Source organism: Aedes aegypti, chromosome 3, assembly GCF_002204515.2.
Source record: "Aedes aegypti strain LVP_AGWG chromosome 3, AaegL5.0 Primary Assembly, whole genome shotgun sequence".
Lineage (NCBI taxonomy): Eukaryota > Metazoa > Arthropoda > Insecta > Diptera > Culicidae > Aedes > Aedes aegypti.
In genome coordinates this window covers 352,204,725-352,231,651 of record NC_035109.1, presented here as the reverse complement: position 1 = coordinate 352,231,651, position 26,927 = coordinate 352,204,725, and the positions used below count along the sequence as shown (strand labels likewise).

At 38.0% G+C, this 26,927-nt stretch overlaps 1 protein-coding gene across 1 annotated transcript in view; it reads right to left on the bottom strand.

Moving 5' to 3' along the window:
- Positions 1 to 412: 412 nt before the first annotated feature.
- LOC23687515 (neuroligin-1) overlaps positions 413 to 26,927 on the bottom strand; it is an 820,739-nt gene continuing 794,224 nt past the window's right edge. Inside the window, exon 18 of the mRNA XM_021849531.1 lies at positions 413 to 1,249. Within this exon, the coding sequence (XP_021705223.1) occupies positions 491 to 1,249 (759 nt within the window). The 3' untranslated portion in view covers positions 413 to 490. The remainder of the gene's footprint in view (positions 1,250 to 26,927) is intronic.

The window sequence follows — 26,927 nt, the reverse complement described above, 5'->3', positions numbered from 1 at the left end:
TCTAGCTTCCCTCAGCAAATCCAATTTCGGTTCCCCCGGAAAATAATCTCACTTGAAGCTTTCGAACATCGAACACTTCTGGCCTATCACTTCAATAATAAAATCTTTAACGGAAACCCGTAACAAATATACAACACCGAAGCTGTTTGCTTTTCAATTTTCAACATCCTGTGTGGGCACGGATTGACGTCAACATTAGAGAGAGAGCCGATGTGCCTGTTCCCGCTTTCCTGTGGTTGAATAGAATCCGAAGGCAACAGTTTGCGCAACATGAATGGCTCGGCGCTCTGTCAGTTCGTATAAATTTCATTTTAATTAATTTAAGTGAAATGAATACCCATTCCATCAGCCGCAGGATTAATTCCCCAGGTCCGGATTTTCCTTCCAGTTTGTAGTGCTGTTTGGATTTTAAGTAAATTGTAGGTTTCTTCTTTTTGCATTTATGTCTTCACACAGCTTCCTGGTCGTCGTCAGCTGTGCTGTACCTGTGCTATACCGTAACCTCCTGGATCTGAACACGTTTTTTCAGCGTCGACGTCCCGGCGGTGGAGCCCATCTGCGGATGATTGGCACTGGTCATGGATCCTGTGAGATTCCCGCTACCACCATGGCCAATGATCCCCACAATGGAACCTCCACCTCCTGCTACAGCAACCCCGCCACCCAAACCACCCACCGCATGCAAATGATGCGAATGGGAGTGGTGATGATGATGGGAACCACTACTACCTAAACTACTGTTACCACTAGTGCTACCGATAAAATTGTTACTATTACTGCTATAGGTTGAGCCTGGTCCAGGACCCGTCAGTTTGGGATTGGTCGAGTTCACCAAGTCCACCGTGATAACGTTGCTACTACTGTTCATACCACCGCAAGTATGGTGATGCAGATGATGACCATTGCTATTACTGTTGCTATTGCTATTTACAAGGATGGAGGTCAGCGGAGCCGCCGTTTGAGTGGACGCCGTCGAAGCCGAAGGGGTGGGTGAGGGTGAGATGGACGCCGTCGTGGTCGACACACAGGCCGTGATGCAAGATGCCGGCGAAGATGAAGACGCATTGCTGGATGACCTCACCGGTGGCAGTGGAGCCGACTTGGAAGAAGAAGACCTTGGCAAGGTCTGATTGTTGCTATGGTGGTTGTGGTGGTGCTGGTGGTGATTATGGATGGCTTCCGGCACTGTCGACCCGGAAGTGCAGTGATGGTTCCGCGACGATGGATCACTTGGCGGATGGTGGAGGCTCTGTAAAGGAAACACGTGAAGATAAGCGTGAGTTATGTGAGTGACACTAGGAATACTTTCGTTTGGAACATTTCAACCTGTGGAGACAGTGACGGCAATGGTGGATAAATGAAACAATTAGCCTAATTAATTTGAAATTAAATGGGATGTCAACGTGATCTGTCGGTTGTTTACGTTTTAGCAATATATAATTCATTTGTTCGCATCGTACGAATACAGAGGTTAATTAATGTTTTTGAAAAAAAAAACAGGATAGAAATATTCACCACATATTAAATTTTTGAATGTCACTCCATAGAGATGATGAATAGGAAATGTTACTAAGGTAAGACAATCAAAGTGTTATACTATGGGGTATACCCATGCACAGTCGGAATTCTATAATCTGTGAACGCAACGCGTAAACCTTGAGAAAACGACTGTATCTTATGAAAAATTGCTTGAAAAATCGGATGAAAGTGGTTCTAATGGTCGCAAGAATCATGCCCATTTCATCCGAATTCTCCAATTTTAATTGGGTTTTCAATTAGATTTCTCACAGTATATGCAGGAAAACTGTGTATGATCTATCGCAATAACGTTTTTTAGACTATATGAAAATATCAATGTAGGAGTTGGAGCTGACCACACGAATCGATATCATGCCCATTCAACCCAAATTCCACATTTTCTTAGGTTTTCATATAATTTGCCATATTATATGCAGGAAAATCCTTTATAGACAACACAGCGTAACAAAAAAGACATTTCTGCGTGCCTCAAGGATTAAATTACGTGTAGATTTGGGTTTGCTGAATCTCATGCCGTTTTCAGAAATTTCCCTGCACGTCACAATTTTTGGCTACAGGTCGCCAAAGTTGTATAAAACACTAATTTCATTGATGTAAACATGACATTTAAAATATTATTTATCGAATTCTTTGCTGATCTAATCCACCAAACATGCAAAGTAGAACTTTAAGTTACATTTCAGATATAATTTGGTTTAAATTGAGTGATTAAATTTAGATTAAAGAAACTTTTTCTCCATGCTTAATTCTCCATACAAAATTCTCCGTTTCTCTTTAATGGAAAAATGCAATACTTTTCTATCCCATCAAAAACCAACTTTTGAGCATCGAAAGTATTATAAACTTTGTTGGTAAGTATTGTATACAGATAACGATACAGATGATGTTTGAATTCTGTGGCAAATTAAGTAAATTAATTGCCATACAAGGTGATAAATTTGTATGCAAGTTAGCTGAAATTTTGCATTTTAAACAGCCAATATCTCAAAAACTAGACGTGCTATGATATTTTCGAAATCGGCATTGGATTCACCAACCCTTCATTAGGTGAATAGTGATATTTTGTTGCTTGAGACAAAAACGTGTTCCGCAGTGCTATTAACACAATTTTTTCTAAGCGTTAGCAGTAACTTTCTTAGACTGTTGTCACTTAGGAAAAGTAATTTCAGCTACTCATAATCAGCTTTCCTCCATAAAAAGTCCTATAACAAGCCATATAAATAGGTTACTCAGACTCAGACGATTATATCTCTGAAAATGTCATTAGTTGCAAAGCTCATAAATAGTTTTCCTGCATATAATATGAGAAGTCCTATCAAAAACCTGATAGATTGGGGATTTCTGGTAAAATGAGCATGATGCTGGCCGGTTCGGTTAGTTTTAATTCATACACTCCCTTCGTTAGATACCTATTGCGTTATTGGAAATTACTATGGAGAAATGTTTAAAAATGTTCTATACACCTTAGTACTGTAATGAAAGTACACACTTTTTATCCAATAGTGAAAACTTATTCCTGAAGAAACAAATCCCTTTTGAGCTGACTTTGTATGGGATTTTTGTGGATATTTACAAAGTTATTATTCCATTTGAAGCCAAATAATAGCAAACAAACTCATGAATATTTCTTTCCCTATCCATCGGATTGAATTGCGCTCTTTAGGAAATTTGTATATTATGGTTTGGAGATTAACTTTATACTACGGGATAATAAGTGATGGGGAAGGTCCAAATACCTTGGGTGGATAGCTCAGACGGTTCCTGTCCCCAACATCGATGGGATTTACTTCACAGCCACACAAAGGGTGCCCTTTCATGCACAATCGTCTTCAATCGGGGCGTTCTAGCTGTTCTTACAGCTTTTTCGGGGTTTACACCAACCAAACTTAACACTCGCGACTATTGAAACACTACATTTATTAAAACTTAATCACGAACATGCAAAGGGGTTTATTTGGCTTAAACTAGCTATCAAATTTGCACTTAAACTAACACATATAAAAAACGGATTAAAATTAACCGGCCGTGGGTCCACCGCCCGTGTGCCTTGGTGACCTGATAGAATTGGACTGAAGGTTGCTCCAACTCTTCGGGCTATCGATCCGCTGGTCTCCCGCTGCGATGTTTTACCTCGCTGGTTCTCAGAGCGATTCTCGCCGCTCTTATCAGATCCTCCTTATCACTCCTACGGCAGTGATGATGGTGATGATGATGATGATGGCTGTTGGGGTCGCCTAGAGAGTAGGAGATTGGATGCCTGGGAGATCCATGCTCTTCGTATGGTGATTCGGCTAGGCTCACTGCATCGCTGCTTGTAGGTAGCCAGTAGAATGGATGGTTTTTCTGATCTTTAGGGCTGCAGAAGCTGACGACCTCCAGTTAGGCACAGGGTCGTAATTTAGGGGGTTTCAATGTGCAATCAAACAATAAGTTTGTACTGAAAATTAAAGAGTTAACATGTTTGGAACATTTTTCATAATTTCTCCATAGTAATTTCCATACAAACCTACTTTTTCCTTCGGCCACCACCTAGAAAGCTGCAAATTTCACAGGACACCATTTTTTATGGTAAGGATGACAAGAAAGATATGGGAGATTGGATTTTCAAACTTTTTTTAAATACTGAACCGCCATAATGTTACACACATGCAGAATATGGTTCTACTGTCATCGTTATTTCATTTTCAGCGTTCACTGTTGATTATTCTATCCGAAACACTTCTTCGTATCACATTACTTCTGATCAATTTAAATTACCCCCAAATACAACACCTGCTAAACGTAATTTTCATCAACAGCAACCCCTACTTATGAATAGAACACGTTTTATTTTTTCATCGCAACGTGATCCCACCTAAATAAGATGGGAATTTTATGCATACTATCCCCCGGAGAAACGTGTTCAATTTTCTACCGACGAAAAAAAAAAGGAATCCACATTTTTCCTTACCAAATCTAAGACTCATTCCAATCCAATATGTGCCACCAACCCTATAAAGGCCTCCCAAAGTTGAAGTAGCGCAATGGTAGTCTACTTTGCATATTCCCGTTCTTTTCATTAGCCCCGGCATTTTTTTTTTCTTAGCAGCAGCGTCCCAAAACCATTCCGAAAAAGTGTATGCGAAAGTTGATGCGGGATAAGGATATATCTCAGTGGCAATGGAAGCTTCTCCTTCCATATCGGCACGGATCTTCTCTTTCCAGGGAAAATGCATATTTGATGATTTCTTTCCCAAAGAGTTGTGGGCACTCGTGTGCCCAAACTGAGTGGTTATGTGTTGAAAAAAAGTTCTTGGCACTGTCCAAGAGTACCATCCTCGGAATTCCACAATGGTGGACCAAAAATAACGCGAGGTGCACCAGTAGTGGTGAAAACGGTATAGATCAATTACCATTTTTCTTTTTCTTCGGAAATTTATCCCGTGTTCACAGTCATCCAGGAGAAATGTAATACTATTCAAGTGAAGATTTTTAGAGAAGGACTCGCTCGGTTCTAATCTTATGAAAAGAGTTAAAAATTAAAACGATCGATGAAAAATCACTTATCGATATGTATTTTGAAAACTTTTTAACAGATGAGCAATTCTCGCTGAAACCAGGCCGCCATCGGCACCCATCGTAGGTATTCAAATTGTATGTCTCTGATCGCTAGTTTTCGATAAAACTTAAGGGTGGTCCTTTCGGATTTCTCAAATTGGTGGACCCCTCGTACGCCAGCTAGCTAAACAGTTTGCGCTAGAACCCATTTTTTATAAATCTTGGGTATTTCTTCACGTGATATGTCTCATATTTCCCTTGGAACACATAGCAAACTTAGTGGTATCGTATACAAAAAGGATATAGCTTTCATTTGGAGTTAAAACAATTTTGGCGGCCATTTTAAATTTGGCCGCTATCTTGAATTTTGTTAGAAAAATCATTTTTTCACCATTAGCGCACCGCTAGTTTTTGATTCTGAGATCACCATCAGAAAGCTGAGGAAAAATTGCGTAAGATAGGCTACAGAAACTAGGTGAGCAATGGTATTTACCCTATGAAATGAACGATTTTCTAAATCATGTTCTACGATTTTAACAGATGTGGCGAGTGCAATCAATTCAAACATAATTTTTTGTACAACAAAGAAACAAGTTCAATCGTTGGTGTTTTATTCAAGTCAAGTGAAGAATACGAGTGTTATTTTGAGTGATAAAATCTAGCGGCCATCTTGGATTTTGACGTCATCTTGATTATGAGTAGTTGAATAAGTTTTTCACCTACTTTCACCACTCAGCATGTCGAATTTAGAGGCCATCAATAAAAATACGGTTACGTATACTTTTCTTCTCATTATTGTCAATTTTCCTGATGTTACGTCCCTACCGGAATCGAGTCTGATACGAGTCTGAATACAGGTTATTAAATAGTAATTTTCTTTTATAAAGCGATTTTTTATAACAGAATAATTCTTCGACATATCTTTGAATTCAGTAATAATGAATAAAAAAATAATGAATGAAAACGTCCGAAAACATTGATTGAAATAAACAAACATTTTTTCACCATATGCATTTTTGTCATTGAATAAAGTTTATAAATTGCGCGTTGGGACATTAGTAAGTATTGTGGTAATATCTGTAGTTTTAACGTAAAACATTGCCAAAAGTGCATTAATTAAGAATGGAAATCTTAAATTTTCAAGATTTTCTGAACAATAAAGTTTTTACTACCGCCCAACATGCATGTAAAAATAGCAAAATTGAAAGATGAGAACCAGGCTTTGTTCTAATGCGGATGCCGAAACGCAGGTGTATTATTTTGAGGTTGGATAATCTGGCGGCCATCTTGGATTTCGACGCCATCTTAGTTTTTAAAAGTTGAATGATTTTTTACCATCTCAGCGCTCATGTTGAATTATAAGGCCTCCGTTAAAAAGAAAAACAATTAGATTCCTTATTCCTTATCTTATCTCAGCTGTTCAACTTATTGTTCATCTCTATCAATGGTTTAAAACCAAATAAATAAAAACATAATGCTATTTTTCAACTCGAAAATATGCAGAATAATCAATCAGGTAGCAAATAAGCGTTAAAAAATTCCTACTTGATAATTTGTTTTTGAAGCTAGTTAAGCTTTGGGGCTGGCTCTGTTCTAGTAGGGACGTAACGTCAGGAAAAAGAAGATTAAGTGTAACGGTAGTATTAAAATTCAAAATGTTGAGTGCTAACAAGGTGAAAACTCATTCTACTATTTAAAACCAAGATGGCATCAAAATCCAAGATGGCCACCAAATTTTTTCACTCAAAATAATACTTCTATTCTCCATCTGACTCGAATAATACATCAACGATTGAAAACTTGTTTCTTTGTTATACAAAAAATGATTTTTGCACTGATTGCACTCGCCATATACATCAAAATCATCGTTCATTTCATAGGGTAAATACCAATGCTTACCTAGTTTTTGTACGCTATCTTACGCAATTTTTCCTCAGCTTTCTGATGGTGATCTCAGAATCAAAAACTAGCGGTGCGCTAATGGTGAAAAATGATTTTTCTAACAAAATTCAAGATGGCGGCCAAATTCAAGATGGCCGCCAAAATTGTTTTGACTTCAAATGAAAGCTATATCCTTTCTCTATACGATGCCACTAAGTTTCCTATGTGTTCCAAGGGAAATATGAGACATATCACGTGAAGATATACCCAAGATTTATAAAAAAATGGGCTTTTTCGAAAACTGTTTAGCTAGCTGGCGTACGAGGGGTCCACCAATTTGAGAAATCCGAAAGGACCACCCTTAAGTTTTATCGAAAACTAGCGATCAGTGACATAAAATTGAAATTCCAACGATTTCTCGTCTTCGATCTTCTTTTTCACAAAAAAACTTTGCCTAATGTAGAAGTCCTGTAGATAGGTTTTTTGAAAGTGTCGTCTACATGTACTGCCAACAATTTTATCGGGTATTATTAGAAGAATTATGTACTCCATAAATTGTTTGATAAATTGCTTGCCAGTGATTAAAATGCTTTACAAAATTTGCATCAAATACTCAAACAATATTTATTTCGTTCGTTTGATTTAAGACACCTTCAGCAAAGCACATAAGAAATAACTTCATAAGCTTCGTATCTGGAACAAGCCAGAATAGTTCTATGAATTTGAAAAGGATTAGAAAATGCCTTTTCTGACAGAAAAGTGAGACCGTCATTTACTGTTTACAGAAGACAGAGGAAAATTATCGAGAAAATATTTCAATATTATTGCTATGGCAATGCAAACAAAAAAAAATCGTTGCGTTTTTTGTTCCGTATACCGTATTGATTCATTTTACGGACAGCTTCAAATTCCGGACACTCTACTTTGTATGGGAAACATTTCACACGAAATATTTCAATTTTTGCCGGTCAAAAGTTCTCACTTTCAACTCTCGTTTTAACAAGCATTTTCCATAGATATCTATAAAAATGTATAATGCCCACCTTCCTTAGGTGACTCTTTAGTGGTTTAACGATTTAATTTTATGATTTGACTTTTCTATTTATGATTTGTTTGACCTGTCCGGAATTCAAATCGAAGTGTCCGGAATATGAGGCAAAAGTAAGGAAGCGTCCGGAATAAGAATCATGTAAAGTCCACACATTTCTATTTATTTAAAATTATTCATGTTTCGGAATCGAAATCTTCACTTACCATTCGAAAGTTAAAGGGTTTGAAGGTTCGATAACGCGGAGGAATCATACGGAGTTATTTATTTTATATGCTTTTTTGTGAGTTATACTTCACTGAGGCCTTAAGTGTCCGTAGGAATCAAAACGGTAGGTATCAGTTTCCACTTATGTTTCATCAGAGAAGTGAAATGACGTGGAACGAGTATCAATCAGATTGGACGAAAGAATCTGATGTGTCAGGTCTGTGGCAATGGACGAACAAAAAATCCCGTTGGAGCAGAGAAGACGAAGACGACGTGAGCATTCAATCTAAATCACATCAACATAAGAAAGGTGTATCCCTGCAGTGCCTACCATGTGAAAGTACTAAGGGTTTTTGCTTTTTATGGTGCCGGAAGCAAACACTGAAAAAATCGGACGATTCCATCCTGGAAACTATCAAGTTTATGCAAATTAATCTTGCATTCAAGCTAAAATCAGATTTTCATTCAATTTTCTTTGGAAAATCTTAAACTTTGCGAATCGAGCAAGTTTCTTGATGAGGACAAAGTTTCAACAAATTTTATTCTCCGTGCAAGATGTTATACCGTTTCGGGAATCTATCGATCAGACAAACGCCAGATGCTTAATTGATGATATGCAAATTTACTCGATTGTGCTTCTGGATGCTGGTTCTGTTGGACCACTGGCAAAGCACTCTGAGAGAAGACAATTTCACAAAGTAGCAATACAATATGGTGGCTTACTTCAGTTCAATCAGGACATACTGTATTGGAAGGGTATTCCTTTTTGGAAAAAGAGGCGGAAGATTACCATGCCTTTTCTGGCACAAATTAACTGTCAAGGATTAACTAGATTTCCCCGAGGAATGGATTGTTGCTTGAGTTTGTCAAAGTAGAGACTTGCAAAGTCCAACAGTGACAATACTTATTTCACTGCCAGAAGAAATAACTTTGTTTTGTGTGTCTTGCCTCACTACAAAGATGAAGTTTCTCTGATTTGGATTCTATTTCCCAGCAGGGAATTTTTCTTTTTGCTCTGTCGCTTGCGTGAAAATTGGACCGGGAACAGTAGCACTTCCTCTATGAGGTCAATCTGTTTTACCATTTGATGTATTATAAGTCGTCCAATGAAGATTTAAAAATTGGTTGAATCTGTTTTTCACATGACTGAGCCATGACTTGCATATCTGCATAAGTATGGATGCCACTGAATGGGCAATTTTGAATGCATGAATAAACTATAAGTAGCACGTCTCAAATTTGTTTTTTCACACCCAATTAATTCATCAAAAGCTGAATCAATTCACGTCCATTAATAATACATATTTTTCAAGAATGTACGTATCGGAAATGTATGAGAATGAATGTTTGAGTAATTTCAAGTCATTGTAAGCTTCTTTAAAAAAAGTATCTTTAAGGACTTCATCATGATCCTTCTATAGTTTTTTAATATGGAGCAGCCTCTTAACCATTTATCTAAACCTTTGCAATTTGTTATTGGTTTGTACGGAAGTAGCAGTGAAATGGGTATTGTTATAGTTTGTATTGATGTTCTTGGTACTCCAAGGACTTCATCGAGTTTAGGCCTTAGGATCTACAAGCGTTTTTTTCTAATATGGTACAGCCTATTAACCATTGAGCAATTTTCACTGAAACCAGGCCGCCATCGGCACCCATCGTTAGAATTCCAATTTAATGTCACTGATCGCTAGTTTTCGTTAAAACTTAAAGGTGGTCCTTTCTGTTTTCTAAAATTGGTGGACCCCTCGTACGCCAGCTAGCTGAACAGTTTGCGAAAAAGCCCATTTTTTGATAAATCTTGGGTATTTCTTCACGGGGTATGTATCATATTTCGCTTGGAACACATAGCAAACTCAGTGGCAGAGTTATAAAGCTTTATTTGCAGATTAAGAAAAACTTTAAGAATAGGAATACTTTGGATTTTCATCCAAAATACAGAGCTTTCCCTGAGTTAAAAACCAGTTTATTTTACGAACCCCCGATCTGATTCGTAAATGTTGAGGTTACAGTTTATCTCATGATTTTCATAAGATACAGAGTTCGAGTGTTTGGCAACATTGTTTTGTGGGTCAAATACATCCGTAAAAATATTTGGTTCATTATTTTCTCACAAGGTTGCGCCAGTGTGCATAGAGGTGATTCAAAATACAAAAATAAAATGATAATTAAATTTCTCATATCTTCCTTACAATCCTATAATAACAATGGTAAAAATAAAGTTCTGACAAATGTTCAGCTATTTTAGTGAGAATTAAAGGTTATGCCACCATATTTTGATGATTCATATAGAAATTTAAATGAATAAACTAAAAAAAATACTTTCAATACCAGTAGAACTATCATTACCATTATTGATGGAAGCATGAACCTCTGGAACGTGTTACTTAAGTTCCAATAAGAAAACTTGCTAAAAAAAAGAATCTTTTTTGTGTTAATTTTGTATGATTATTTTTTGCAAAAAAATGTCGGACGATAACTCTATATGAAGCAAAATAACAGCGAACAAATTGATGGAAATTGGATATTATTATTGGGTTATTGGATGGATATTATTTCATCTTCCGGAAAGAGTTATTATCTTTACGAACTTCCTTTATTATGGTTTGAAGAACACTCTTAAAAATAATGAAATTTACTTGCGACGTAAACCTTATAACACTTAATTATTTCACAACTTAAACATGAATTTGACTTGATTTTATGCCTCTTTGGACGTATCCTAAAACCTCAATGTACAACAACCTAGTTTTACATTAAAATAAAAAATGAGCGCTATGTCTTTGATTCTAGGTGTCCCAAGCGTAGAAAATTGAACGCAAGAATTTATTTGAAATCTTTTGAGACGTAAACTTACATTTCCGATGGCATCGTTGGCGTCATCGTGCAGAAAATATAGTTTGTTTTCAAACGGAGTCAGTGAAGGACGCCGCGAGTGAAGTGGACAAAGAAACAAATCAATCAAAGATTTTGAGCTTTACAGCATTAAATATTTTGAAATATTAGTTTTTCATTACTATCCTACATGCGGTGAGTACGTAGTTCGTTTAAATGTGTGATGAGAAAAAAAAGCTGTGTGATGTGGCGTTTCAAATGCTTGGTGTTTGGACGACACTTTGGTGAAATGGATTTCGATACAGACTGCTACATTATTTGAAATGCCAGGATCGAGAATAAAGGATACGAATATTCGCCAATCAGCTGGTAAGCATTATATGTCTTAGGAATTTCTTAAACAATTTGCCAAGTAACGCAAAGACCATCGCCACGATCATCATTTTCATTTTTATTGCATCTGTTCTTAGACCCGCGTCACACAAAAACGAATACACGGCATGGCGTGAGAGTAGATCATTGCATCTTATTTTTATGTCATGTCGTGTATTTTTTTTTGGCTGGGTGTGATCATGTACTTTTAAGATCGGATGTAAATTTATGTCAAATGGTTCGCTTCTTTTATGTGCATCTAAGTGGATTGAAATTTACACGAAATTTTCGAAGAGTGAATACTAATATTACAGACTATCGTGCTCGGAACGTTATCCAAAAGTTCTTCATAGTAATTCCACATAAACCTACATCATCTTTCACCAAAAATGCCGTAAATTTCACAGAACTCATTTTTAATAATAAGGATTGTATGAAAGCTTTGGAGTATTGGGCTTTTCTGTAATTTGAACCACCTTTGTGGGTATGTGAGGTTGCACTTTTTAATCTTTGCGAAAAAACAGATATCGGTTTTTTACAACAATGAAATGTTGAAACTATGCAAGTTTTATGATTGCTGATAAGTACTAAAGTTGGGCGATCGGATCCGGATTTATACGGATGTCCCGTGAAGTCTGCCTTATTTTACTCCCGGCGAGAAATCTTGAAGTTTGACATGTCGATATGATATGATATGGATTGCAATCGTTGGATTGGCGTATTTTTGTAAAGTCCCGGAATCGGTTCTAGAATATTCTGGAAGTACTTGCAGATGACCTACTTGCGTACAATATACTTATGGTTCATGATCCACTTACAAGTACCTTATTTTGTTTGATCCGTGCAAAACTTATTATTAAAATGTCTCAAATGACCGTCGGACAAACTCCACGGAACATCTGTATAAATCTGGAACAGATCGTCAGACTTGCCAAACCATCAAACTTGAATAGGATTGTGGTATTGTGTCAACATTTCATAGAATTCGGCTGAAATTAAAGCCACAAGATCACGAAAAAATAGTTTATGAAAAATAGGTCGTCCTAAATTACTTGAACATGAGGTGCCTTAAGGCCTTAAGTGCCTTAAGATCCAATTGGACCTGAACTACTGTAACATGAAGTGAAACACAATTGAATCTAACAAAATTAAGGTAAAGAAATTAAAAAAAAGTCACACCTGTTTTACAATAATAGAAAGTGCATCTTTGGAGTATTAAATGAGTCAGATCTGACCCACTTCTATATGAAGTAATTCAGATCTGAACACTTCTTATTGAAATTAATTAGAGCCTTATTAATAAAAATGAATAATTCTCGAACCACTGGAATATGAAATGATTCAGACCCTTAATATGAAGTAAATCAGCCCTGAATCACTTAAATATTCAGATATTCAAATATAAAGTGAATCATTTCTGATTCACATGAATATGTAGTGAATCAGACTAGAATTACTTGAATGCGAATTGAAGCTGACCTGAATCACTTGAGTATGAAGAGAATCAGACCTAAATCACCGAAGTAAGAAGTTGATAATATTTGAATGACTTGAATGTGAGCTGATGCAAACATGAATCTTAACCTGAGTTTTAAGAAAATCATACCTGGAACCTGTATTTGGAATAAATTAGTTCTGATTTTTATATATTAAGTGAATCACTTGTAACCACTTGTAACCTTCTTCAGTGTCAATTATTTGTATCCACTAGAGTGCGAAATTGAAAGGTATAATAATTAATCTACTTTTAGATTTTCATTTTATTCATTCAGATTATGTTTAGAAGTTTCGTTGAACAATCCACCATATTGTTGTGTTGCAAAGTTTCGAAAAGGTGGAATTCACGAATAGAAATAAAAACAAATCATTGCTGTTTAATCCTGCACTTGACAGAAAAATGCATCAATATCCCATTCCACAACGCTAAGCTGCATTCACGTCGTCAAACCCATTGCATTTCCAATATCATTGCAATGCCGCCAACGGTGACCAAATCCACCCACCTCACCTCCCCAATCCCATAAACCGTCAACCTGGCAATCAGATGCCACATTTGTTTGTTATGTGAACGCGCGTAAACAGCGATGATTTATGCACATCAACATGCACTCCACATCGTTTGGCCAAAATCGTAAACCCACCCTTGACCCACAAACCGAACGAACGGTGGTTTGATTTAGGGCTTTACCAGGCATTTACCAGAGGTGGAGTATTTCGATTTTGTATTACCTTTATGGTACATGACTGCAACGGACAGATGAGGTTGTTACCTAGTTGTTGTGCGATATTTATATTTTATGGTATTCTGTCGAATGTTTGACGAATGGGATGGACATCGGTTTGTTCTACTGGTTGATGTATGGGTGCACAATAGATGCCAACAGTTGAGTATTCAAGGCTATCTGATATTACTTCTTTTGCTTCTTGACATTGCGTTCCCAATCGGACAGAGTCTACATCTCAGTTTTGTGTTTTTTTTTAATTTCTTTATTAGTATTCAAACTTACATTCGTTTCTAATATATAGGTGTTCTGTGTTATTAGACAAAACTGTCAACCTAATTTGGTAAAACAAATTGAAGACTTTATTAACATTTTGTAAACAACAACTTACATTTCATCTGCCGTAGCAGTTCAGATTTCTTACAGGTGAGTTGATTACACCTTCTTATAAGAGAAAAAAAAACACGTTTTCAATTTACTTAACCTATCTTAACCTAAACATTTAACGCAGTAATCGTGGCAATAGAAGATTGTAACGATTTTTGCCTTGAATTATTAATTATTTTATTTGACATTTGTTCCAATGTTTCAACATTGGATATTTTATGTAACTCATTGGTACTATACCAAGGAGGAAGCTTCAGAATCATTTTCAAAATTTTATTTTGATTTCTCTGCAGAGCTTTCTTCCTGGTATTACAACAGCTAGTCCATATTGGTACAGCATACAACATGGCTGGCCTGAAAATTTGTTTGAATATCAAAAGTTTGTTCTTAAGTTTTGATTTTCTATTAACAAGGAGATAGAGATATTATACATAGTTGATACATTTGGCCTGAATGCCCTCAATTTACTTTTTGAAAGTTATTATCTTGCATTCATCTGACCAACTTATTGGAAGCCTTCTCATCGTGACAACATGTCTAGTTGAAGGTTTCAAATAAAGAGCTTTTGGTTTATTTGGGAATATTATTAGTTGAGTTTTGGAAGCATTAGGAAAAATCTTCCATTTTTGCAAATATGAAGAATAAATATCCAAACTTTTTTTGCAATCGACTACAGATGACACGCAGACTTCGTCCTTTCGCGGAGAGGCCTGTGTCATTGATGAGTTGAAGAGTTGATGAGTGGTCGAATGTCCATGGCGGAATCCGAACAGTTCATTGGCAAACATTGAATTTTCGTTGATGAGGACCATCATTCTGTTCAAATTGACCTCTTCAAAAAGTTAACTGATGGAGGAAAGCATACTGATTGGACGATAACTAGAAGCTTCTGCAGGATTTTTGTCTGGTTTTAGAATTGGTACAACCTTATTATTTTTTCAATTGTCAGGAAAATATGCTAATTGAAAACATTTGTTAAATATATCAACTAAGAATGATAAGCTACTGTCTGGAAGTTTCTTGATGAGGATGTGGAAAATTCCATCATCGCCAGGAGCTTTCATATTTTTGTATTTTTGAATAATAGTTCTCAATTCTTCCAAATCAGTCACCATTTTAGAAAACGTTCTCTTGATTGAGAATATTTTCGAAGTCCTGAGTAACTTGATTTTCAAATGGACTAGTATGTTCTAAATTAAAATTGTGCGCGCTTTCAAACTGCATAGCAAGTTTTTGAGTTTTTTCGCAATTAGTTAGTAATAATTTGTTTTCTTCTTTCAATGCCGGTATTGGCTTCTGAGGTTTTTTCAAGATTTTAGATAATTTCCAAAAGGGCTTAGAGCCAGGGTTCAATTGTGAAATTTTATTTTCAAGATGTTTGTTTCTTAATTGAGAAAAACGTTTTTTGATTTCTTTCTGCAAATCCTGCCATATAATTTTCTTAGCAGGATCGCGAGTGCGTTGAAATTGCCTTCTCCCCACGTTTTTAAGACGGATCAAGAGTTCAAGATCATCGTCTATAATCACGGATTCAAATTTTACTTAACATTTTGGAATTGCGTTGGAATGGAATTTTTTAAAGTTTCAAGAGGATTGTCAATATTAAGTTTTGATTGTAAAGAAATGTTAACATCAAGATTAGAGTCAATATATGTTTCATATATATTCCAGTCGGCTCAAAAATAATTGAAAGTGGAGCTGATACGATTGACAATCGCTTCATGGGATATTTGAAATGTAACAGAGACATTATCAGAATCAAAATCAGCATGAGTAATCAGTTGGCTACAAAGATGACTAGAGTCGGTTACGACCAAACAAATCGTAGATGGATTTCTAGAAGAGGAAAAACATGTAGGGCTATCAGGGTATCGAATTGAGAAATATCCTGAAGAGCACTAATCAAATAAAATTCTGCCGTTGGAATTACTTTGAGAATTATTCCATAATCGATGTTTGGCATGAAAGTCACCAATGACAAAATATTTTGACTTATTGCGAGTCAATTTTCGTAAGTCAGTTTGGTGCAAATTAACTTGCTGTCCAGAGCATTGAAAAGGCCAATAGGCAGCTATGAAAGTATATTTATAAACACCTAAAGTTTCAAATGACGAAAACAATTGATGTTTTATACGCCTATGAATGATGATTGCAACTCCCCCACATGCCTCATCAAGTCGATCATTACGATAAACAAAAAAATTAGGATCTCTTTTGAGTTTAGATCCAGGTTTTAAGTACGTTTCGGTAATAACTGCTATATGCACCTTTACCTGCTACGATATCGGCAAAGGATTTTCTTTGAGTAGATACATTTGTAATTGAAAGATTTGAACGATTAACCGACGGATTAAAATTATTTTGTGAATGAGCATGATTATGATCTTCCTGGTGGGTAAGATCAAGTGATCGTTAACTGAAAAATGAGCATTGTTCGATACTCTACCAGGGAAATTTTGGAAACGACCGTTATCGTAACGGATATTATCTTTCATCTGTCTGGCGCGAGCCTCGACGACTGGCCTACGCGAAGGGCAAGCCCAAAAATGTATGATTGGTCCCGCAATTCGAGCATATATACTTGGTGGTATCTTCCTTCTCTAGACAGACGTTCTTAGCGTGAGAAGAACCTCCGCAAATCATGCATTTAGCATCCATGCGACAATTTTTTGTACCATGACCCCACTTTTGGCATCGACGGCACTGAGTGGGGTTCTGGAAATTTCCTCCAGGTTTTTGAAAATTTCCTCCAGGTTTTTGCGATTTGGAAGGAGTCCTCGATACCCCTAATGGAGTTCAAGTTCTCCTGCCCATGGCTGGCTTCAACTCGCACTATGCGCACAAAGAGCAGAATTTGTGGGCTTCGTGGCCGTGCGGTTAGCGGCGTCAATCGTTTAGGCGTATTGTGTCACGGTCACGGAGCGTGGGTTCAATTCCCGCTCCAGTCGGTGGAAACTTTTCGTCAAACGAAAAATTCATCACTGGGCTACTGGGTGTTCCGTTTTGTCCGTTGCCTAATGTTAATGATCGTTCAGTCTGTGCAGCCTTTGGCTGAAGACGGTGTAATTTGTCTTTTTTAAATTGTCTTTTTAATCACTGCACTGCACAAAGAGGAGACAGACGCGCGCAAAGTGTAACAACACGAACACAATGAGAAGCGTAGTAGAGACAAGAGAGTGTAAGCTATTACGCAAAGAGCGATGCTGACAGAGTGTGTTGGTAAATATGCTCAAAGTGTACACAACTTGGTTCTTTTTACCATATATCATGGGTATTTTTGGAACGGGACCGACTAGTAGATGACGGAAATCGATGTCCGACGATTTTACAAACCAGAAGTCGCCATCTTGGATTTCAAAATGGCCTCAGACATCGATTTCCATCATCTACTAGTCGGTCCCGTTTCAAAAATACCCATATTGCATGGGTTTGAAGGGATTTTTACAAACCGGAAGTCGCCATCTTGGATTCCATAATAGCGTCGGACATCGATTTCCGTCATCTACTCGACGGTCCTGTTCCAACAATTCTGAAATATTTTCTAATAGAAGCTCGCCCCATTTAGTAGGTGCTCAATGAGCCACGCAAAGAGTATTTGTTCACCATTTTCCATCAACACTTTGTGTCGAAGAATGCGTTGCAGCGAGAGCTGAGACACAAAGAGGCCTCAAAGAGATTAAAACCAGTGAGAAAGTGTAGCTGTTGCACTGCACTCAAATGCATGATCAACACAAAGTGCAAACTCTTTGTGTTTTTCTGTTTGCACTGAAGAGATGCCAGCCCTGCTCCTGCGTAAATCCCCCAAATTCGGAACAACTGACCACGATAGGCGGCACTCTTTGCTTCCTCACTTGAATCAAAGAGCCTTAGCTAGAGACTGCTTCGATTTGGTGTTCGAAAATTTGTTTAGAGCATCGAACTGATTGCTCATTTCGATGCAATTATAAACATTATCCATTTCACCCTTGGAAGAAAGTTCCCATTCCGGAGAAACGTCCTTTCTTCCATTCTTGCTACGTTTAGTGACAGTTTTAAATCCCCCTTTTTTGGAAGGAAGTTGTGAATTCAGAGATTCACCCTTCCTTTTATTTGTAGTTGCAACCATGTTTAGTGAAAAAGAACGAAAGAAAACGTGACTTCCTAAGAGGTTTTTTCCCAAGACGGTGTCCAAGAAGGATTACCACCGCTAGCTTTCGCCAACTGGTCCAACGAAAAATCGAAGGCACGGGTACAAACAAGGATTGTAAAGGGATCAATAGTAGACAAAATAGTACTGAAAAGTACTGTTTTTGTAACACTGAAAAGTACTGTTTCATTACGCACAGCACGAAGATACGATGCGCACTGTTCTCAGTTTTGTGTTGTTATGAGTTTTGTTCTCTTAATAACATGCAATGATACTCTCTGCCCAAAGAAGTCCTTTGCGAAGATTCCTCGAAGTAGCAATACTTTCTAGATGCCTGCAAGGTTATCTGCAGAACCTTTTCAAAATTTCATTTGATTAAGAATTCTAATGAAGGAATTTCCAACCATAACTCTAAAGACCAAAAACACTTCTTCCAAGGGGTTCTCAAAATTTTCAGCTCTCGGAATCCGGTGTAAAGCTTATTACAAACATATTCAGGAATTTTGCCTTTACCGGGTTATTAATTGAGTTATCTTAATAATTATTAGGTTAAAGGATCTTTTCTCGGATTTAGTATTGGGATCGGGAATTACTTCAAGTAATGTTACCAACAAACATCATAATTTTTATCTTGAATTCCTCCAATATTCCATCATATATATTTAAAAAAAATACGGAAGTTCATGGTGAGTCACACAAACTTTTTATCATAGAAACTCATCAAAATTGCCGGAATTCATTTCTCTTTCTTCAGAGTTTGACAAAGATTTCTCAATGGAAATATCTCGAAAGACAAGGTTCCGGTCTAGTTTCTCAAGCACAAATGTGAGCAGCTTTATCAACCGATCCATCGAGTACTTACTTTCGAAGGAATTGGAGATCGTAGAAAAGTCTGTCGGTTGGTTGGATGACCTTATATGCCTTTGCAACAATTTAATCGATTCGATATTTTATTATATTTGTCATGAGACAATATTCGTAAAATTTTCAAGCTATACTAAAGAGATTACGCTATCGGGTCAATTATGTTGAAAGACAGTACAAAACAAAGACAACGTCGAAATAATCCACCCCAGACAGAAAAAGCCCGAAGCCCACTTACACCAATCGCATTCCGTGAAACATCACCATCAGCTCATTCCATTCCCATTAAACAGCTCATCGGATGTTGTTTACATGCGATTTACTTTTTGCCGTTGCAGGTCTTCCGGTTTTCCGACAAGCAATCAGCCAACCAAGAGTCATTTTCGATTAAGATAGTTATCCCTGATAAGCCGGATCGACGACGACGAAGACGACGTTCGCTTTTTTCAGGCTGTAGGAACCTAAATTGTTAGTATAGATATCGCACAACACCGACCGACCAGTCAGTCCAAGTTCCGGGGTGGATATACTTTCTTCCGCATCGCTTTCTCCTCAGTGAAGAAGTCTTTCTTGCACATGTTAATGGTCGAATTCTTTCATCAAAGCGCTGATGTGTCTCCCTCAGGGAAGGCGGAGGCAACGTTGCATAGTGGTTCGGGGGCAGCCAAAACCTCAAAATTAAAGCAATGTTCTTGGATCAATATTATTTTTCTCGCTTTCCTTATCACTTTTATGATAAAAAGATCAAAGATTGAAAAATAATCAAATGAAAAAATGTTCAAAAAAGTTTAAATTTGGCGTATCATCCCTATGAAAGTTTGAGGTTTAAGCCGACATTTGTTCTAGCTTGAACCACTGTACCCCATCGTGTGTGGTTGGCAAAATAATGATCGTTTAACATGCGAAGCGGATTAACTAATATAACGGTGCTTAGTGGGCTGCGGACGACCTAGCGACCAACCGACCATCGACGACTTGTGCCATCCTAAGGTACTAGCTTTTCTTTAACCACCATAGGATCAAGACAGGCACAAGGGTTGAGTTAATGAATGTGTCATGTTAGTATACGTATGGAAAAACTCGTCCCTTTTCGAATGCAGGACGTCTTGACGAGGCATCAGCTGGCAGAGAGCACAAGACGAGTGTTGTTTTGGTTGTGCTCTACAAAGACGGAAATGAATTGATTGCAATCTTTCTTTCCCGGAATGGGCTGGTTGCAAGCCTGCCTGACGGAGTGGAGTTGATTAGGCGGCCTGTTCGGTCGGCGGGTCGTTTAACAAATGTCTGGCACTTCGTTTGAAGGAGTGAGATTAATGTGCTACGAGTCAATTAGAGTGGTGTGTTTTTGTAATACGGGCCGGAAAATGATTTGGATATCGTGGTTGATGGAAGGTGGTGTGTGGGAACTTGGGGCTTGATTTGACGAATGTGGTGCAATCACACCAATAAGTTAATTTGACAGATTGAAATATGCATAGCATAAGCATGTTGCAGAGTTTTGGGAATTCGAGAAGATGTGGTTTTAGAAAGTCTCATGATAATCTGTCCTCACAAATGAAAGGCAAGAAACTATCTTTGTCCCAATGTTAATCACATCTTATGCACAATACATTAATGATTTTGCTTCAATGAAACCAATACCGTTACATCAACATGTTTAAAAAGAAGCTGCATAAAATATTTTATTGGTTTTAAGTATTAAGAAGAAGACCCGAGAGGTCATCCCAGTATACTAAAACAATCTATATTAATTCTCCAGTCACAAACAATAGTGAATGAATGAGTAGGAGTTACAACATAGTACGTTCATTACAAGTTATAAATCTAGAAATCTGAGGACATATGAGTTTTTAGAGGTTCACCAAAAATCAATTGCACTTAGCATTGCTATGAATTACAAAATAAACTTATCACTTGAAACCGGTGCAGCTGGTTCAGCAAATTTTCAGTTTCAATTCATTGCGTCAAATGCCATTTTTGGCAAATTTGGCCAAACTCATCATTATTTCAAGATACATCGAAGCCAAACCCCGAGCACAAATCTAGAGAACCAGACAACCGTTTGTTCTCAAAATTCTAACAGTATTGTTCATAAAAAATAGTTGCTATTCTCAACAGAATCCTCTCAGGTCTTGCATTAAAACCGTCTCGTGATTCTCATCAGAATCCTCTCATGAAGCTCATCAGATTCAACACCAAAACCTCATTAGAATCTTCTCAGCAATCTCAATAGAGAACGATAAGCATTACCTTCAGAATTCTGAATGCCTGTCAGGAATTCTCATCAAATTCTATCCAAGATTCTAATAACAATTCTTTATAAATTCTAATATGAATCATTTTAGGATTTTCATCAGAATTCACTTTGAATTCTATTCAGAAGTTTCCCATCATTCTCACCAAAAACCTCTCGTCTCAGATACCTTTAAGATTAAAATGCATCGAAGCCAAACCCCGAATTTCCAAGAGTACAAATCTAGAGAACCAGACAACTATTAAATGAGTGATTTCTAACGTTTAAATACTTACATACGATAAACAAACCTCGAAAGTATGATATCAATATTATCCCTCAGGTTTGGAGCTTGTTTAGATGGGTTTCATCATGCACTATATCCCCCTGATCTAATCAGAGCTGTAGCAGAAGATGATAAACAAACTCTCATTATGTGCTAGGCATCATGATTGTTACAAAGAGCGATAAGTGAGAGATATTCTCAATTTTCTCAGCATTCAATCTCTGCTTAGGCTGTATTATTTGACATGGCACATATCAGGACTTTTGAAAACAAAGTTATCCGACAATACTAAGTGGATCTTTGTAATTAAACCAGTGCTCTGGCAAAATGATCATTCATGTCCAAAATACTCCTAGGGAAAGTGTACCAGTTATGGCCATAGTGGTTCCCTATTTGGCCATATGTGAAATTTTAATAGCTTCGACATTTTGAATCTTTTTGAATGTTTTAACATCAAGATATATCTTAAATCTAATTACTACAACACACAGAAATTTCCAAAACTTGAAGCCATTAAAGTAATCACGTATGGCGAAATAGGGAACCACTATGTCCATAACTGGTACACCTACCCTATTTATATTCATTTTTTTTCGAATTTGCATTTACGTGTAACAATATAATTGTTTTTTAAACATGTAAATTGAAATTCTTGAACCAAACACCACTAAAATGGCCACTGCAGGTTCATAAAGTTCCCACTTGGCCACTAATAGTTTTAATTTGCTGTGATAATCAACTCTCTGTTACTCTTTAGTTGGATAAGTGTAAACAACAAAACGGCGTAAATTGAAATGCTTTTGCTATGTGCTACACGTTATTCATATAAAATGGAGTCTAATGTGTCTGTAAATAATTGTGATCAAAGTAAAATTAAGTTTGATGTAACAGAATAGCAGTTTACGGAACATGTTGCAGAATGATGATTTTGCAATACGAGTCGTAAATTTATCCTACGAGAATAATTACGACTCGTGCAATGACAATCAAGGTCTGCAACGAGTTACATACAACATTTATTGCAATTTCGTAAAAAACCAACTTGCGAGTATCAGAAATTACATCGGGATGCATTCACCATTTTTTGACAATTTCTGAAAACAACTCAAAACAGTTGCGTAATGAGAGAGCGTTGCATAATGAATCATTACAGCACTGGTTTCAGTTGCGTAATGACTATTCCCGCACTGCATACTTCAGTGCAGGAAAGTTGGCCGTATCATGACAGATTCGCGTGATGAAAAACAGCCTATAGGAATGGTACACAAATTATGTCACGCTAAATTTCAACTTTTTTGACCCCCTCCCTCCCCTTTGTAACGTTTTTTGTATGAGTCCTCCGAATTTCTTGTAAGGCTTGTCACGCTTTCCTTGACCCCCTCCCCCCCTCGGAGCGTGACGTAATTTGTGCATGACCGCTTACTATAAGAAATTGCAAAAAGTTAGTTAGTTAGTCATCGTAATAGGCTGTTTTTCATCAAGACGATAAACAACGTCCACCTCAGAATCCAGCAGCTGGTCACGAGCATCAAGTCTGCCCACGGTGCTCCAATTACCGTTATTATCAAATAAAATATACCATCCAAACGGCAGTCGGCAGTTGATTCCTGACATTGTTCTGCTCCTCTGGGTCGAATTTGAAAAAAATCCTTAGTCAGAATTTTGAGTTACGCCCTTTTGAAGTTTATTTAATAGAAATCACATGGAATATGTTACTTTAACTTGTTTAAACGAAGATTTTATAATAAAATTTTATAGTTTTATATTTTTATATGGTTTAAGATATTATAAAATACATTTTTTCGAAAAATGTTCTAGATCGACATTTGAAAAGAGCCAATGCTATGTTTAGTTATTTCTAATAAGCCAATACACGAAACATTATATCTACCGATTTAACCGTGTTTTTAGGAAATTCTCCAAAGCATTCAAACATGTAAGAAAAAATCTTAAACAGGATATGCAGATACGCCCTTTTGAAGTGTTTGAAAAGAACTTTGCATGGTGGATTTTGCTCCATCTATGATCAACGGTTAACTATGTGCATACATAATCATTACACCTTTGCGGTTGTTCTTATTTCATTCAATTTAGCAAGCTACATAAAATTTACATAGATACACATATTGTCTAGACTGACATTAGAAAAGGGCCAAAGTATAATTGAAATATATACAAATCAATATAGCTGAACAATGACTGTATCAAAGTTGATTGCAACATTCGAACATAACATATCTGTATCTATATATCTATATTCTATTCAATTCTATTTAATTCTATTCTATTCTTATCTGTTCTATTCTATTCAATTCTACTCTACATAAACTTATTCTATTCTGAACCATTCTACTTGTTCTTATACATATTTTTACAAATGCCAAAGTTGTAATCAACAACTGTGCGCAAAAGAATTGAACGGTACCTACACTTTCGATGTTTGTACAACTTTATGGCGCTAACAGGTCTGTGAAACAGCGCGATGCACAGACTTCGACGCCTGCTCATTATGTCAACCTAGTCCTCGACCAGAAGTTTTTTACATGAAATTTGGTGATATGATATTTCGAAGATTTTGGCAGACTCTGCTCTTCCCAGCTCTCGACAAATTTGTTCAACCCTTTAGTCGTCGCGCGGTTTGCCACTGTCATGCAATATTCTTTTCAAACACTTCAAAAGATCGTATCTGCATATCTTGTCCAAGAATTTTTCATACATATTTGAATGCTTTGGACAATTTCCTAAAATTACTATCAGGCGTTAAATCGGTAGATATAATTTTTCGTATATTTGTTTACTTGTAATAACTAAACATATCATTGGCCCTTTTCAAATGTCCGTCTAGAAAATTTTAAGAAAATTGTGTTTTATAATATCTTAAACCATATCAAAAATAAAACTACAATTTGTTTTATAATCTCTTTGTTTAAACAAGTTAAGGTGACATATTTCATGTGATTTCTATTAAATAAACTTCAAAAGGGCGACTAAGGATTTTTTTTTTAAATTCGGCCCAGAGGTGCAGGACAACGTCAAGAATCAACTGCCGACTGCCGTTTGGATGATATATTTTATTTAATAATAACGGTTATTGAAGCATCGTGCTACCGTTACAGCCGCAGAACGCGGACAGAAGGAATTGTGGGGTAGAGCGGAAAAAGCCTCTTGCTCTTGTCATTGAGGCAAGTGACAAGACAAGCTACGCGGCGATTCTCAGGAGAGTGAGAGAGGATCCAAAGCTGAAGGAGCTGGGTGAAAACGTGGTGAGAACCAGGTGCACCCAGAAAGGTGACAGCTCTTTGAGCTCAAAAAAGATCCGTCGATCAAGAGTTCGGCCTGCCGGTAATTCGTCGCGAAGTCGCTGGACAACGAGGCAAGCGTGAGAGCCTAATCCCAGGAGGCAGTGATCGAATGTAGAGAACTGAACGAGATCACAACAGAAGATGACGTGAGGGGTGCACTGTTATCTCAATGTAACCTGGAAGAAGCACCGCAGTCCATCCGGCTGAGGAGAGCGTACGGGGGTATGCAAATAGCGACGATCCGATTACCAGTCGCAGCAGCCAAAAAACTCGTCTAGGCTGGAAAGGTCAAGGTAGAATAGTCGGTTTGCCCGCAAATTCGATGGAGAGATGCTTCAAATGTATGGATTTCGGCCACCGGCAATAAACTGCAAAGGTTCGGACAGGTCCGAACACTGCAATAAATGTGGTGAAAAAAGTCACGTAGACAGGGAATGCTTCAAGACACTTAGGTGCATGTTGTGTAAGGTGGAGGAAGGTAACACCCATACTACGGGTGGCTTCAAATTCCCCAAATATCAGAAGGTGAAGGCAGGGCAGTAATGATGATGAAGATAACGCAGGTGAACCTCAAGCATTGCGAAGCCGCACAACAATTATTGTGGCAGTCGACCACAGAAACAAAGTGTGACATTTGCGATCATTGCAGAACCGTATCGGGTTCCTTCCGATAACGGCAATTGGGTAGCAGACAGAGCAGAGACCATGACGATCCAAGTAATGGGCCGATTCCCTATCCAAGAAGTAGTCGAACGCTCATACGAGGGTTTCGTGATCGTTAAAATTAACGGAATCTTCGTGTGTAGCTGTTACGTTCCCCGAGATGGATACTGGAGCAGTTCACCTAGATGTTGGATATGCTAACCGACAAGCTGATCGGTCGAACTCCGGTAAGAATCGGAGGAGACTTCAATGCTTGGGCCGTGGAGTAGACTGACCAGCGCGAAAGGCTACAGTTTGCTGGAAGCTCTAGCGAAGCTCGACGTAAGGTAGTGCAACGTCGGTCTCGCTAGCACATTTCACAAAGACTATAGGGAATCAATCATCGACGTGACCTCTTGCAGCCCGTCGCTGATCACCAATATGAACTGGAGAGTTAGCGAAGAATACATCCACAGTGACCATCAAGGGCCCAGTTACCCCAGCTGAAATGTGTCCCGGCAAACAACGCCGAGCGAACGGTTGCGAAAGGATTGAAGCTGAACAAAGCTCCCGGACCAGATGGTATCCCTAATGTAGCGCTAAGGGCAGCAATCTTGGCGTTCCCAGACATATTCAGGACAGCGTTGAAGAAGTGTCTAGCGGAAGGCTGCTTCCCAGACAGATGGAAGGTGCAGAACCTGGTGTTGCTGCCAAAACCGGGAAAACCGCCAGGAGATCCTGCTTCATATAGACCAATATGCTTGCTGGATACTCTTGGCAAACTTTTGGAGAAGGTCATCCTCGGCAGGCTGACGATCTACACGGAAGGCGAGAACGGATTGTCGAAAAGGCAGTTCGGATTCCGTAAAAAGACTTCGACGGTGGATGCTATTCGGGCAGTCATCTTGTGTGCGGAGAAAGCGTTCAAGCAGAAGCCTCTCCTCTAATCGATACTGCGCAGTGGTAACAATAGAGGTCAAGAACACGTTCAACAGTGCCAGTTGGGAGGCTATTGTCACAACCCTACACATAATGCGGGTTCCCGGATATCTGTGTAAAGTTCTGAAAAGTTACTTTCAGGACCGGGTACTGGTCTACGACACAAACCAGGGACAGATGTCAATTGAAGCCAAGGCGGGAGTTCCACAGGGATCCATACTTGGTCCAACACTGTGGAATATGATGTATGATGCAGTGCTAACCTTGACACTGCCGAATGGAATCGAGATCGTCAGGTTCGCAGATGTCGTCGTTATTGCGATAACTAGCGAGACTGCGGAGGAGGTGGAGATGCTAACGGCGAAATCGCCAGACACCATTGAATCGTGGATGACTGGAGTCAAGCTGCAGTTGGTTCATCACAAAACGGAGGGGGTACTGGTCAGCAACTGCAAGGCGGTTCAGCAGCTCGAGATCAACGTCGGAGGACACGTAATCTCATCGAAGTGC